Source organism: Ochlerotatus camptorhynchus, unplaced genomic scaffold (genome assembly GCF_037179485.1).
Source record: "Ochlerotatus camptorhynchus isolate MF236.1 unplaced genomic scaffold, CSIRO-AGI_Acam_v1.1 ptg000689l, whole genome shotgun sequence".
NCBI lineage: Eukaryota > Metazoa > Arthropoda > Insecta > Diptera > Culicidae > Ochlerotatus > Ochlerotatus camptorhynchus.
The window spans coordinates 452,046-468,177 of record NW_027041166.1 but is presented as its reverse complement, the minus strand read 5'-3'; the positions used below and the strand labels follow the sequence as shown (position 1 = coordinate 468,177).

The 16,132-nt window shown below is 39.7% G+C and overlaps 1 protein-coding gene and 1 pseudogene across 1 annotated transcript; both read left to right on the top strand.

Moving 5' to 3' along the window:
- The first annotated feature begins 488 nt into the window (after positions 1 to 488).
- On the top strand, positions 489 to 1,897 carry LOC135714657 (carboxypeptidase B1-like; annotated as a pseudogene).
- A 9,021-nt stretch (positions 1,898 to 10,918) lies between these two features.
- Positions 10,919 to 12,514, top strand: LOC135714669 (carboxypeptidase B1-like). The gene is made up of 3 exons (XM_065238050.1): positions 10,919 to 11,065; positions 11,131 to 11,346; positions 11,409 to 12,514. The coding sequence occupies exons 1-3, from the start codon at positions 10,995 to 10,997 to the stop codon at positions 12,355 to 12,357; spliced, it is 1,236 nt and encodes a 411-aa protein (XP_065094122.1). The 5' UTR covers positions 10,919 to 10,994; the 3' UTR covers positions 12,358 to 12,514.
- The last annotated feature ends 3,618 nt before the right edge of the window (positions 12,515 to 16,132 follow it).

Here is a 16,132-nt window from a genome sequence, read left to right as displayed (position 1 = left end):
GTTTCTAAATTTTAATTTTAATTTTATTTTTGCAATATCCAAATATCCTATGTGAATGAATCTGAAGACCACTCCGATAGTAAAAAAAAACCAAATAAGCCAATTCAAATGCATCATTCCTAGCTATCAAAAGGCTTAATCTAATTATAGAAGCACTTAAATAAAGTTCAAATAGTCGTTAGCATAAATCAAACATATCACCCACGAATCCGATATGAGACTCAGTTCTAAATACACACTCGCGCTAGGCACACGCGTCTTGGCATTATGGTCACTCACTGCGCTTATTAACTATTCCGATCGTTGCACGATCGTTCGTTACCTATTTCGAGAGCTTTTGCCAATAAATATATTCATACCGCAAACCACGGCAACACCGTCGATAAACACCCCTCAATCAGCCGTACAATCTGCATAAAATCTGTGATCGTCACCCAGCTCTCGATATATATACTTCCATAACAATTGACAGCTTTTAAAGCTCATATATGATAGCTCCTGAGTCGATTTTAGCTCAGTACAAACGAAACCGGCCACGGAAAAATGTTTCGGTTTGCATTTCTACTTCTCCACGCTATCAGTATCGAAACGACAATCTCCGTTAGTAGTGCAGCATGCAATAGGTAGGGTAATAGTTTTCAATTTACCTGTTCCGCTATCAGCGTTTTCCAGTGCTATATGATTTACAACCTGTGCAACATGTGATAATATTCTGCTTTCTAGGGCAGCGAAACTGTATGGAGTAGTGCCAAAATCCGAAGGCCAAGCACAATATTTGCGATCGCTTAGTAATAACAATGAGTCGTTGGACTTCTGGCTGCTCACGACTTTGATTAATGAAGAAGCGCACGTGCTAGTACCAGATGAAGTCGAATATTTGTTTCGGAAGGAGTTAATACGCAATCGATTGGGATTCTACGTTAGAAATTCAAACATAACTGAGTGTGCAAACAGTGCCCGATCGGAACGAAATGCTAAGTATCGATCTACAGATTCGTTGGATTTTACCAGTAGATATTTGGACTTCAACGAAATTAATAAATACATTGATTACCTGGGACGTAAATATGCGGATTTGGTTACCGTGACAATTGTCGGTAAATCGTACCAAGGAAGGCCTCTACGAACCGTTACCATTTCAAGCGGCCAACAATCCAAAGCAATACTCATCGATGCCGGAATCCATGCCAGGGAATGGATAGCTCCAGCAACTGCCCTATACCTGATGAATCGATTAGTTCAGCACGTGAATGAAAATCGTGATTTGCTGAATAATCTCACGTGGATTATTTTGCCTCTCGTCAACCCGGACGGCTACGAGTACTCACTCAAAACGAACAAATATTGGCGCAAAACGAGACGCCCATTTAAACGTTGCACCGGTACGGACGGGAATCGAAACTTTGATTTCCACTGGGGAGAAAAAGGTTCATCCCGATACGAATGCGTCAACACCTTTGCCGGACCGATGCCATTTTCGGAACCGGAGACGCAAGCCGTTCGCGATCAGCTGCTATCCAAGAACAACATAGTGAAGTTATATCTTACGCTGCATTCCTACGGACGAATGCTGCTCTACCCGTGGGGCTACAAAAAAGACCTTCCCCGAAAGTGGAGAAGCATGGACGCGGTGGCACGAGCCGGAGCGTCCGCCATGAAACGATCGCATAGCACAGACTACAAAGTAGGTGGAGCGGCCAGGGTACTTTACGAAGCGGCAGGTGCCAGTGATGACTACGCACTAGCCGTCGCAGGAATTCCGGTCGCCATCACAATGGAACTGCCCGGCGATGAGAGGGGATTTCACCCGGCCGAATCAAACATTAAACCATTTCTCGAGGAGGCATTTACCGGAATCCGGGCAATGGCACTCAAGACGGTGGAAATCCAGGTATAGAGTAACTGCGATAGGTCGGTTTTGCCAGTTGGAAGGTTTCAAGTGGCTGAGTAATCTCTACTAAATGTTTATTTATAGCAGTGATTATGTAGGTTTATCATCCGAGTGGTCACAATAGAATGTCATTGGAAATTCGCAATAAAGCCGACATTCCTGAACTAATTGGAAAAGCCATTTTTCATTGTTATGACAAAGTTTCCTATCATCGTGTAGAATTTGTAGGTACGTGCTATAATCAAAGTATTCGGAGCAAATAACAGAATTAAACTATCAATTGTAAATCAATTTAAATCAGGAAAAACGAAGGTTTCGTCACTTTGTATATCAACTAACGCGAGGAGGGTGAATTAAGTATCGAGCCAGCGTCCAGACCGAAGTTTTTTCAACTTTCACCTGGAGTTTTCTTCCAGTTTGTAAGTTGTTTTCCAACTCCTACCGGATAGTTATTTCGACTTCCCTTGGAAGCTTCATCTGGCTTCAGTCGAAAGGTTCTTCCGTCTTCAAGGGGTAATAAGCTATGCACACCTCAATCTGTGCCGAATGTTTAAGCTGTGCCAAAGCGTACCAATCGAGCAACCTTGAAGTTTAAATGACTTTTGTAATTGTTTGTTTGTGATTGTACAAGAAAACGAAGAGCAATAAGATAAATTGATATAAGGGAAATGGATGAAATGTCGGCCTAAATGCCCCTAATTTTGGCCCATACATAAATTCAGCAATGGACTAAATTTTCAATAGCGACCAAAACTCTCCAGTACCGTCCCAATGACGCGTTCATCTAGATAAAATTGATAAATAGCAGATTTTTAGCGATGGGCCCAATCTTAGATGCATAGGCCACCATTAGAGCTATTTCCCCTATCCAGTCTAAAATCACTGCTGCATCACGGAAATTTTACCTTAATAAGCAAACTGGGCAAAGCAAAGCAAATCTTTTCCTAAAACACTGATTGTATAGTCCTGGTCCAAGTCGATTCCGAAGCTCATCGGCGGATCCTCCTGAAACCGGAAACACGCGTTGGTTGGCGTTGATTATGGAACAGTATGACAGCGATAATGACTGCGAGGCTGCGGTGCCGTGGAACCACCGACAAACTGACATGAATAACCATAGCAAAAACAATACAATTTCTGACCAAAGCACACTACTGACATCTGGCTCAGTGTTCGCGGGAAATATTTAGCTAAGCCATTAACCTCCATGCAAAAGTTATGAATTGGTTCGTGTCTGATGTATTCTGGACAAATAATTTTTATCTAGATCTAAAAATCCTATGGTTTTGACAGTTTGGATCACTGTACATTTAAATCGGCGGTTCACGATTTTTGGGAATAAGCCAAAATTAAGCGTCAAGTCGGTTTGTCACTTGTGGAACTGTTCAATCGACTGCAAGCGGAGGACAACTACCTGAAGATTAGAGGGGATTTTGCAAAAATAAGATTATCGATTTCCTCGAGGTGAACAACCGCGAGGTGCCGAATGCGGTTATGTTGTATGCAAAGGGGAAGGTTTGAAGGGGTTAAGGATCGGAATTAGGTTGTTGAAATGTATACAGATATACCTCAACATAACGTAACTGTCACTTTTGACTTTCATCGCTGATTTCTAGCAAACAATCATTAAATCAAGCAAAGTAATAACACTGACAAACCGACATGAAACTTAAACTTAACTCTTGATCGAGAATCCATAACGGCCGATTCAAATGTGCAGTGATCCCATCTGTCAAAACCATATACGGATAAAAAATACTACCCAAAATTTGAGTTCTTTTTATTTAATTTTGAGTTGAGCCTCTCACTTGCACTCGTTATTGTTGTCAATAAAGGAACGAGAGATTTTACCCAACGATATAGCACCGACAAACCGACATGACACTTAATTCTGACTTATGCTCGAAAATCGTAAACGGCCGATTTAAATCTGTAGTGATCCGAACTGTCAAAACCATAGGATTTTTTGATCTAGATAAAAATAATTTGTCCAGAATAGATCAGACACGAACCAATCCATAACTTTTGCATGCGGGTTCATGGCTTAGCTAAATATTTCCCGCGAACACGGAGCCAGATGTCAGTAGTGTGTTTTGGTCGAAAAATTTACTGTTTTTGCTATGGTCATTTATGTCGGTTTGTCAGTGGATATAGTTGAGCCTAATAAGTTACTTTTGAGTAAATTGCATATTCTCAAATTTACGTGAATTAAACTTAATTTTAGGAAGATTATACACTTAAAATTTTGCGCTGAGATTCCAACAGCCAAGTGATTCTGCAATTTATTTTGCTGAGATTCAGTAAAGCAATTGCCTAGACTCAGCTAACAAATAACATTTTGCTGAGATATCAGTTAACAAACAGATATTTTGCAGATATATCAGCAAAAGTAAATGCCGAATGTTGGAGATTTTACAGAGCTAGATTATGTGTGCAAGTAATTTTGTTTTTCCTGGTGTTAAATGGAAACTGCTATATGCGATTTACTCAAATGTGGGTTATTAGGCTGAACCCGAGAATTGAGTGAATAGTACTTAATTTTGGATAGTTTTTCATCTCCATGCAGTATTCTTTTTATATAGATAAAAATAATTTTCCGGAATAGATTAGACACGAACCAACTCATAAATTTTGTACCCGTATTCGTGGCCAGGATGAAGATTTTCTGCGAACACGGAGGCAGATATCAGTTTTGTGCTTTGATCAGAAATGTCATGGTAATTTGTTTGGTCATTCATGTCGGTTTGTCAGTCATAATCAGAGCTGGTAAATATCATGGTCGTCATGTGACGATGAGAAAACAGGTCCTCTCACCATCACGAGACGAAACTACCTATCATTAGCTTTCTTGTCATTTTTCAATGATCAAGCACTCATGAGAATAATTCTTATGCGGTTTTGCCATCAACATTTCTAACTGATTTAGATGAATTTAAGCAAACAACCGTATGTAATCGGTGGAGTGAATATATTATTAAGATTTGTTCGGTACAAGTAACTTTAATAGCATTAAATGAGCTAGTAATTACGATGATAACAACACTGTCACGTTCTGTCATGGCAAAAAATTCGATGAGATTTTGAAGAAAATCTCTATCATCATTTTCTCATCCAATGATAGTGACCGAAGTATCTCTGTAAATATCGCGTGAGATCTTTCATTGAAAATGACATTTGCCAGCCCTGGTCATAATAACATCGGAGATATGAGACAATCCTCAATATGTTGGTCACGTCAATTTGCATGAATGAATAGACGAGTGCACTGATGGATTTGAGTGTGGCCGGAGCCGGTGGTGTAGTGGTAAGCTTGACTGCTTTCTCACCCCAATGGGTCTGGGTTCAATCCCAGCTGAGGTCGGTGGGATTTTTCTGAGGCATAAAAATTTCTGGTCACGTCTTCCTTCGGAAGGGAAGTAAAGCCGTTGGTCCCGGCCCATGTGTGTTTGAATGGGTGCGATATCCTACGCAGGTGCGCCTGTATTCCTGCACATTCGATTGCCGTCAATAGATTTTATCTTGAGTGAGTGACCTCAAATCCAGCCGTGCACCCGTCTATTATGATTTGTGAGGTATCGACGATGGAAGCACCGAAAAAGCGACATGAAACTTATGCTTAGCTCTTGATCGAGAATCCATAACGGCCGATGCCATCTGTCAAAACCATAGAAATGTTTTATCTAGATAAAAATAATTTATGCAGAATAGATTAGACTTGAACCAACTAAAAAAAAATTGCACGTGTGATCGCGGGTAAACATTTTCCGCGAATACGGCGGCAGATGTCAGTTTTGTGCTTTGATCATAAATTGCATCACCGACAAACCGACATGAATGACCATAGAAATTATCACGAAATTTCTCCTCAATGCACACTACCGACATCTGTCTCCGTGTTCGCGGAAAACGTTTCTCTAAGCCATGAACACAAGTGCAAAATGTATGGATTGGTTCGTGTGTGATCTATTCTGGACAAGCAATTTATTTTTATCTAGATGAAGAGTTTCTATGGTTTTGACAGATGGTATCGCTGCACATTTGAATCGGTCGTTATAGATTTTCGAGCGAAAGTTAAGTTTAAGTTTCATGTCAGTTTGTCGGTGATTTCCATGAACTTCAGGACAATTTCGAGAACCCTAAAATAGTTCTGAGAATTTCCAAGTAGTCCACAGATCTTCATAGAACTTTTAAAAAACTTCATTGGAAATTTGGGAGCTTCAATTTATTTCAGAGCAGTACCAAAAACTTTAGGACCACTTTAGGAATGCTCCGAGATTATTAAGACAAATCAAAGAACCAACGAATTTCATGGAAATTGCAGGAACTTCAAGTTCTGGACAATTCAGGGAATTTATGAAGTTCCGAGATTTTAATTACAATTCTGGAAAGAAACATGAACATCTGGAAATTGTGAACAGATTTTAAGGGAATTCCATGATTGTCATGGTAGTTTCAAGAACCAACTAGACTAGAAGGTCCCGAAATAACCCCCTCATTTTATCTGTCAAACTTTCATAGCGAATCAAAACAAACATTGTGTAGTAGTAGAATTTCGACTAGAATGGGGTACGTTAATCTTTTGCTTGGGGCCAATAGGCTAGTCAAGTAGTGAGCCAATTTAAAATCGTTAGTTTCGTATTGATTGTTGGATTTATTATATTTAGGGAAGTTCCGAGTATTTCAAGGACGATCAGAGATCTTCAAAGCAGTTCCAATTTAAGGAACATTGTAACAAGTTTCATGGAGTTCCAAGGAATTATGAGATACTACAATTGGCATAGCTAATGGGAGTGCCAGGGGGCCCAGTCCCCCTCTAGAATTATCTTGGCCCCCTTCAGAATTATCTAGGTCCCCTCCAGAATTATCGAGGTCCCCTCCAGCTACGCCAATGGATACTACGAGAGTTTAGGAAACTTCATGGATATCCAGAGAAGTCCAGGAAAAATTAGAATGTTTAGACAAAGTCCCGTTAGCTTTTAAGAAGTTTTCGTAAGTAAAATTACGGGAACTTCAAGTAATACCAAAGAACTTCAAGGCACTACTATAGTCAAATTACCGTGGCTTTTAAAATATATTGATAAATTCAGGGCATCCAAGGAAGTTCAGAGATGTTTCTGGTAGTATCGCTAACATAAGAAAAGCCACTATTGGGGAAAATTTTAAATTATGATGAATTTGTTTCTATAATTTGAAAGTCTTAGAACGGCATTTATTATTTCGTGTTGACTTCAGGTAAATAGCGGGAACTTAAATAAAAATTTCAGGGAATTCCACAAAAAAGAACTCAAAGGAAGTTTTTAAAGTTCAGGAAAACTGCAGGAACTTCATAGAATTCCAGATAACGTCAGGAAAGATCAGAAAACTTCAGAGAAATTCTGAGAACATCAGGAAAATGCAAAAACATATTAAAAAATGTTTCGTAGGGCTGTTTCGAGAATTGAGGGAATGTCACGAAAGATCATTGCAAATTTATTGATTTCAGCAAAATAACGAGATTTTAAGAAACTCCGATATTTGCAAGTAGTCCGCAGAACTTCAGTGATGTTTAAAAAACTAAAAAAAAAATGTGAACTTGATAGAAGTACAGAGAACTCAGAAGAACGAGAATTTCAAGAACTGATTAGAGAACCTTAGAACAGTGCCATTAATTTCAGGGAAACTACGAAAATGTTAAAGAAGTTTCGAGAACATTATGGAAATTTTTAAGACTTCAGGACGTTCCTAGAATTCCACAAAAATGGCGGGAGCTTTAGGCAATTCCAGAGATGTTCAGGGAAATTTAAAGATTTCAAAGGAAGTACCGTGACCATCAGAGGTTCTTTTTTAAACATCGGATGAACTCCAAGGTACCATCAGGAAAATTGGGGGGCCATTATATTTGATTTAATATCGTTTGAAAAACATACAGAAGTTAAATTAAGAAAAGATTAATCAGTAGCAAATCTTTGATGATGTAAGATTTTTCCAGTTTAAAATTTTGTTGGTTTTGATTAGATATTGATAAGTACTGAATAAAAACCAAGTCCAGAAAATACATATTTTTCTTAAGTTATTTCCGAAAAAAATAACGATTGACTTTCACTCAGATTTCAATAGCTCATATCTGTTTCCTTCTTAAAATAACAGTAAAAAGTTTTCCAATTTTGACAGTTCAAATTGGTCCAAAAATCATTACTTCTTCGCCAGGCCTAGGTTACAACTCGATTATTAGTGATGTGATGTGATATGAAGATCTCGGTTGGCCTTAGAGTGACCTTTTTACTTACTGAGCAGAACATTGTAGCATTGTAGGTTATTACTAACCATATCAAATCTATGATGCACGAAGCGTTCATTTCGGGTAATGAGTGAACTTGAAGAAGAAGAAGAAAATGATTATACACGGTAAGAAAAAAGTACCCAACGGCCACTTCACTTTTACCTACTTTTGACTAGTCTCCTTTTCTCCTTCTAATGTTGTCAAAAATGGAGGAGCAATACCACACAACAGGGATAGTAAAGTGTGCGAACCCAACTTAGAGTATAATCATATTTACCTACTTTTGGGTACAACTAACTTGCTTTTGGGTAGAACACTAGTGGAAAATTTCATACGAATTGCAAACAAGTAAATGAAAACTACTTTGACCCGCTTTAACTACTTTTGGGTTCCTGCACTATAGTACCAAGATGAGTGAAAAGAACTTACTTTTGGGCACTTTTTTCTTACCGTGTACAGTATGAGTGGTACTATAGAGCCCCTTCTCGGAACGAATGTATTGTTAATGGACCTGGTCTACGATTCAAGGTTGGCTTCTGTGATGATTGGTATAACATAAAAGGTAAAATAGGTAACATCATCTTCATCGAAATGTAAGTTTTATTGACAACAATCATAGCTAGATGAAATGCAAATTTATACTATAGGTAATTAGATCAACAATATTTAAACATGCCCATTCAATCTCGACGATTTCTGATTCTGCATGTCAACACCTTTGATTCTTTGACTTCACCTATCCATCTACGCTTCTATGTTAAGAATCAACTTAGCCCTCATTTATTTTCGGCAGATTTCAATCGACTCACATATTTTTGTTGACGATATACTTCTGATGATTTGGTTATTATATTACATATTACTATATATCAAAAATTCGGGATGAGGAGGGACCATCACTGCACCCAATTGAAGCGATTTGGATGGAGAGAGTGAAGATGTCAACATCCTGTTGCTAATATTTCGTGGATAAAGGGCGGGCTCTTCTCCCCATCTTCTTGTTGGATGGCTCATTTCAAGTTCGTTTTTGGCCCTTCATACAGCGATTTGCTGATGACAATCAGAGGTTATTAAGCTTGATCAAGTTCAACAGTGAGAAGAGCCCACAGCTATCAGACTAGTTTGCGTGCTACAATGAGTGGTAGACTACTATCATAATCATTATAATCTGAGCAGAACAATTTAGATTTAGGCCCCTTCACATTCTAAATTTGATTCTTAACACAAACACATCACTTTAATTCAGTGTACCGTTTGCCATAACGAACACTGCTGCAATTCCAACCCTCTTATCTAAATCCAAATCACAATTTATTTCTCCAAAGTCCAAGACCAACCAGCCTTTCACTGAATGTTTTGAAAATAAAAATAACTAATCAACTAACTTCTTCAAGATCGCTGAACTTCTACACAGTTATCTGCATTTCTCCAAAAACCGTCGATTGATTCTTTACAAAAGCAGATACGTCGATTTGAATAGTTACGCTTGATTTCTTTAAACATCTTTCTGAGCATTTCTGAAGTTACTTATACTTTCCCAAAAATACTTGAAGTTATCGAGATTTACCTAAATGTTCTCAAGCTTCTCTAAACTCTTCCAAAGTTTCGAGAGCTTCTCAAAAGTTTCCAGAATTTCTTCGTTCCACAGTTTAGAGCGAAGTGTTTCTCAGTAACTACTGGAAAGAACTGGATGCAACAAACATCTAACTTGACCCAAAACCCATCTTGCAACAGTTCAAGTTACATACGATTTCAAAAATAAGTGCAATGGTGGCTATATCAAGTGCACACATCAAGGACCACACTGAACACATCCGGACTGTATATAGCCCAGGGGAAGTGATCAGTTACTGACTTGGACTAAAACCCATCAAGAGACACCTCAAATCACAGGAGAATTTAAAAACTAGTACAATGGTGGTGACCCAGGTACCAAGGATCACATTAGACATATCCGAACATTTGGTAGTTTCCCGGGCCAAAATCAATCATACGACACATGAAATCAATACCTAAGAAGGGTCAGATCTCAGATAAGCATTATTTTTTTTATTTTGTGTTTTTGAAAATGGTGTTCTTGAAAATTTCGTTATTCTAAAATCATAATTTGAAAGATTTTAAAACGTTTTCAAAAAATTTAAAAAGCATTGCAAATTGTTCAGAGAAGCGATTTCAATCACTCTACCGTAGATCTGGTTCTACGTATTCAAGAGACAACTATTTTGAGTGATTACACATCTCATGGAATGCCGGTTGCTCATCTTGGAACTAACCTATCCAACTTACTTTCTACCAAACCAAACCGTACGTGGCCTCCAACGATGTTAATACTAAACTGATAACCTCTCAACATCCTGTGAAACCCTTCGTTCAAAGGTAATCCAACAAATCACCCTTTACAATTACACTTTAACCGAAAGCATCACATTTTATATGATGCAACCTCGAGTCAACGCTCGATTATACAGATCAACGAAGCTATTATCTCATCACATCATCCCTATCCTTGGGTACACGACGAATTTTTAAATCGCTCATAACCTCTATCATGACAAATCCTACTAATTCACATCAAACAGAAAAAAAAACAATTCAAATCCATATCATTCAAAGCCCGCTCCTGTACACGCGAGGCCTGGATTGAAGTGCACTCAATATTAGTTTGATCTCTCTGTAAACACGACAGCTATCAACAAATAGTAACGTTATCACTAATCACATCATAATCGCACAAACAGTGTATAAAAGAACAAGTACCCTTCGAGCATTATTACTAGTCTCATTTCGTGCACCGATAGCATCGCAAGTAAAGTGCAGTTTTACAATCATCGTCAACAACGGAAAATGGTTCCAAGGATAGTGGTGCCTTTGTTAGTCGTGCTTGCTGTGGTGGCCGCCAAGCGATCGTACGAAGGGTAAGAGTGAAAATTTTACAATGTGTGTTCATTGGTGTTAAAATTTAACCATTGATCTTCTGCAGCTACAAGGTGTACGCAGTTGTACAGGAAACCCAGCAAGATGCTGATGTGCTTCGTCAGCTTCAGGAATCGAGTTTCGATCTTGACTTCTGGCATCTCAGCAGACAGTTGGGCGATGAAGCACGGGTTCTCGTAGCCCCAAAGGACCAACGATCTTTCCTCATCCAACTTGTCAAGCATGGCTTGCATTACCGAGAGCTAATCACTGATGTTGAAAGGTACCTACACAATGGCTTAGGTTTTACTAGTGCATCAATAATGAGTTCCTATTATATTTCAGCACGCTTGATAGTTACAACGAAGTGCTTCCACGTAGCCATCATCGTGATGCCAACATCTTGAACAACTATCTGCGTCACGATGACATCAATAAGTACTTGGAAGATTTGGCTAGGAAGTACTCGTCTCAAGTTAGCGTAGAGGAGGTGAGCAAATCACACGAAGGCCGGTCTCTCAAGACAATCACGATCAACAAGAAACCCAACAATGCCGTTATCTTCTTGGATGCTGGAATTCACGCCCGTGAGTGGATTGCTCCTGCCACAGCTTTGTACGCTATCGATCAACTGGTTGAGCATGCGAATGAAAATCAGGACGTCCTGTCAAATCTGACTTGGATCATTCTTCCGGTTGTGAACCCCGACGGATATGAATTCTCCCACGAATCGGATCGTTTTTGGCGCAAGACTCGTAAACCTGCTGGCATTTGCAAGGGAACCGACGGAAACCGGAACTTTGATTTTCATTGGGGAGAAGTTGGTGCATCGAACTCTGACTGTTCGGATACCTATCGTGGTGATACTGCTTTCTCCGAACCGGAAACCCAGGCCATTCGTGATGCTCTAAACAAGCTGAAGGGAAGCTGTAAGTTCTATCTAACGCTTCATTCGTATGGAAACTACCTGCTGTATCCTTGGGGATGGACCAGCGATCTTCCGGAAACATGGGAAGATATTGACGAGGTGGCTCAAGCTGGCGCAGCGGCTATCAAGCAGGCTACTGGATCGAGATACACCGTGGGAAGTTCAACCAACGTCCTGTACGCTGCTTCCGGTGGAAGTGATGACTGGGCATACGCAGTAGCCGAAGTTCCAATTTCAATCACCATGGAACTGCCCGGTGGTGGCACCGGTGGATTCAATCCTCCTCCTTCGGCTATAGAGGCTAGCGTGAAGGAGAGCTGGGTCGGTATCAAAGCTATGGCATTGAAAGTTGCGCAAAAATTCTGAATAAATTGACGATAGGCAGTGGAAAACTGTACTTTACAAGGGATGTCATAACGCTTGTTGCATTACCTATAGAAATCCACTTTTAATTGAATTCTTCGCTACTTGAATTTTGCAATTCGTGTCTTCTGAACTGAGAATACCATTTTCAGACATCTTGGCTTGCGGTTTAACTGAACAGGGTAGCTTTTATCATTCTAATGTTGCTATAAACCATTGTAATTAAACCATTTAATGATAACTGTCACTCATGGCAAGTCTGCCTCATAGCACAAACCAGCAAGCCGAGGAATTTGCATTTTAAGTTTGCTTCGTAGCATTGCTTCTGCTATTTTTCCAAACTTATCCAGAACAAAGTTGTTGAGTCAGCGCCGGTGGTGTAAGCATGACTGCCTCTCACTCCAAAGGGCCTGGGTTCAATCGGGATTTTCTGAGGCCTGAAATCTCTGATCACGCCTTCTAAAGAGAGCCGGCAGCGCCGACTGTGATTGAACCCAGGTCTGCTGGGGTGAGAGGTAATCACGCTTACCACTACACCACCGGCACCGCTACTAACTAACTTACAAGGGGCAAGACAACTGTACTCAGAGTTAATATATTAGCAGTGAGTCATTTTGAGTTACTCATATTTACTCAAAAATAAACAAAGTAGCCATTTTTCATCAAACGATGTTCAAACAATCGGCGTCTGACAGAATGTTTTGATTTCAAGATTTAGTTTTCATTCATTCAAGTAAGATGGATCTTGTCCAGGCCAGCGGTTGCTTAGGCATCTTTTGCTTTCTATGGATCCATGGGTAAAGTGTAAAGTCTTTAAAGTTTTTGTTGGTGTGGTTTTGTTTGTGTTTGAATTTCCCAGCCATTTCTAGCTACTCGGGAATCTGAAAATAGCTGAAGACTCATCCCGGGAATTCCCGGGAATTGGGAAATATCTTTAGCAAGTGGACCAGTTATAATTTACGGTAGTTATTTATTAAAATTTGAACGTCCCCAGAATTCCCTTCGAAAAAAATTTCCGAAATTTTCTGGAAGTTTCTTCTAACTTCCCATTGAAAATTTCGACTAGCTTCTTCGGAAGGGATTTAGGAGGTTTCGGCCGACTTTGTATGGAAGTTTCTTCCAATATGTCCCGGAAATTTTTTTAAACTTGCCCTCGATGAATCTTCAACCCTCTCCCGCAAATTTCTTCCATCGTTCAACAGAAGCTTCATCAACTGTCCGTTCCAACAGTATCCTCAGATTACCATCAGAAGTCCTACTGGCTACCGCTGCAAGTGGAAATTCTTTCCCATTTCACCAACTTCATAGTTGATTCTATTCTTAAACTTATATGAAGTTTGTCAATAAGCGATTGTCGATAGGATGCAGGAACCACCACATCTAATTTGTTCATACTGGGACTGTCCAGAATCTCCTTTTGAATTAACTGGATTGTTTGGAGTCCCCCATGGACTGTCATGATTCCCTCTTAATATTGAGTGAAATCCTCCCTGGGATTGTCCGGAATCTCTCCTGGGATAGTCCATGTTCCCTCTTTGGATTGTCCGAAGGTCCCTTTGATATTGTTTTGAAGCTGCACTGGGATTGTCCATCAGAATCCGTACTATGTGGTTGCTAATGTTTGTAGTACTCGAACGTCGTCAACATGGCAGTAAAGGCAAACATCTCTGACTGTTCCGTAAGGTCACAATAAAAATCTTCCATCGATTTTGAGGGGCAGCTTGTAGTTCCATTCGTACACGTACAATACGAAAGTGCAATTGCCCTTCCATTGGCGAAAGTTGTTGAAATTCGTAAATTTGCATTGCTTGACAGTATTGGTTGCTATGCGTATTTGATGTTGAGCAACGCGAGTTACTCAAAATTAACTCAGATATTACTCATGATCAAAAGCTGTCTTGCCCCAAGCTAACTTATGTTTTCCTTGTTTCAAGATCATCCTCGGTGGACAAAGCCGAGTCTTTTCACTGTCAACAAGGCATAAAAAGTAACAAGGACTAAGATGAGTTCCCCTAGTTTGAACCAGTCATCCTGTAACGTACCACGAAAGGGTGATTTACCCACGTTACGCGGCATCCTGTCAGGCTTAGATCGGGGCTAGTTGTGGCTGTCCAATCACTCCAGCTATTTCCTATTCTTCCTCTAAACGTTGGGTTTCACCTATTAGTTTTTCGCTATCGACTATCAACTATTATTTTTGGTTTTTGGATCAGCTTTTCTAAGACTGCAACGATCTCCAGGCGACGAGAACGTGATCGTTGACACCAAAGGCAGTTCGTGATTGTGTTTTGAGGTTCGATCGAGTGATCGGTTACAGTATGAGGGTTCCATCAAATATACTACATTAACAATATAGGTCACCCTTCATTTCTCAGGCGACCTAATTTTCGGTCGACACGAGCGCTTTGACGGTGAAAAAGGCAACCACTACACTGTTAATATCATCCATATCAAATGACGTCTCTTCTGTCACCTAATTGTCAAACCATAATAACATAAACAATCAGTTCCATTTCCATTTTTCTGCTGACGGCTTGATTGAATATAGGATCGCAGTGAGAAAAAAAACTATTTTTCAAGTACTTTGAAGAAATATATAGTTGCCAGTATGGGTCGTACTTTGTGTGCGGTAACCGAATGTTCCAGCGCAAAAGTTAGAGCATCTTCGTGTTCATTCTACCGAATTCATTGCACAAACAGGTTCGAAAATGCATGCCGTAAAACAACGTTTTCCTTATGATTTCCATTCTACATTTCAGGGACGTTGAGGCCTGGGTGAGCTTTTGCCGGAACCCCTCAGTCAGCAAGAGTAGCCTTATTTGCTCCAAACACTTTAGAGACTCGGATTTCTACAACCCAAACAATAAATCTCAAGGGTTGGTATGAAGTGTATTATTGTTGACTCAAATCTGCTAATATTATTGATAATTTCAGTTTATTTCTACATGCTCGTCCATCTCTGTATCCGGGTGAGGCAGAAAGTGGACAAATTGGAAGTTACGAAACAAAAACGTCTTCAAACACTGACAGTACCTGCGAAGAACCGATCCTAAATCCTAATTACTTCAATGAACATGAAATTGAGATAGCTGCTGAGGTTGAAGTAGGTGGGCTACACGAAGACACTGTTACAGTTGTAAACGATAACACACGCAGCAATTCTATCAAGGCACCGAAAATAGATCATGATCACGACTACTGTGGGGAAGTCAACCGCATAGTCTCATGCATGGAACGATTAGTTTTGGTGGAGCAACAAAATGTAGAACTAAAAAAGAACCTACGATCCAAACAGAAGCAAGCTTCCAAATTAAAAGCAAGAGTTCGATCTCTTAACGCAGAAGTTAGTAAGCTGAAGGCATCCTTAGCTTCGCAATCAGCGAAAATAAGTGATCGCGTGCTCGTAGAGCTGCAACGCAACAAAGAACGGAAACTACGTGGGCAAAGATATTCAAACCGAATGTGTGTGTGTGCCAAACATGCAGTTGAAATCTAAAAATATGATTGAACAATTTATCAATCAATTGATAAGTAAGCGTAGCAGATACTTTCATACCGATAATCAGCTTTGTCGATCATTCTCCTGCTCCCCTGCAACGATTCTTAATTGCAGTAACCGAACCAGTAGACATTGTTTCACAGAATAACAATAAGCTGCCGGGAATTCCTTCGACGTTTCATCACCATATTGTTGCACAAAGTACTTGTACAAGTCCAAGTTGGTTTTCGTCGAAGTTGAGCAGGGAACATATTCAATCAAGCTTTAAATAAGAAAATA

Coding starts and splice junctions, on each gene's coding strand:
- LOC135714669 (XM_065238050.1), top strand. CDS start 10,995: ATGGTTCCAAGGATAGTGGTGCCTTTGTTAGTCGTGCTTGCTGTGGTG. Junction 11,066..11,130: donor GCCAAGCGATCGTACGAAGG/GTAAGAGTGAAA, acceptor GATCTTCTGCAG/CTACAAGGTGTACGCAGTTG. Junction 11,347..11,408: donor CTAATCACTGATGTTGAAAG/GTACCTACACAA, acceptor ATTATATTTCAG/CACGCTTGATAGTTACAACG.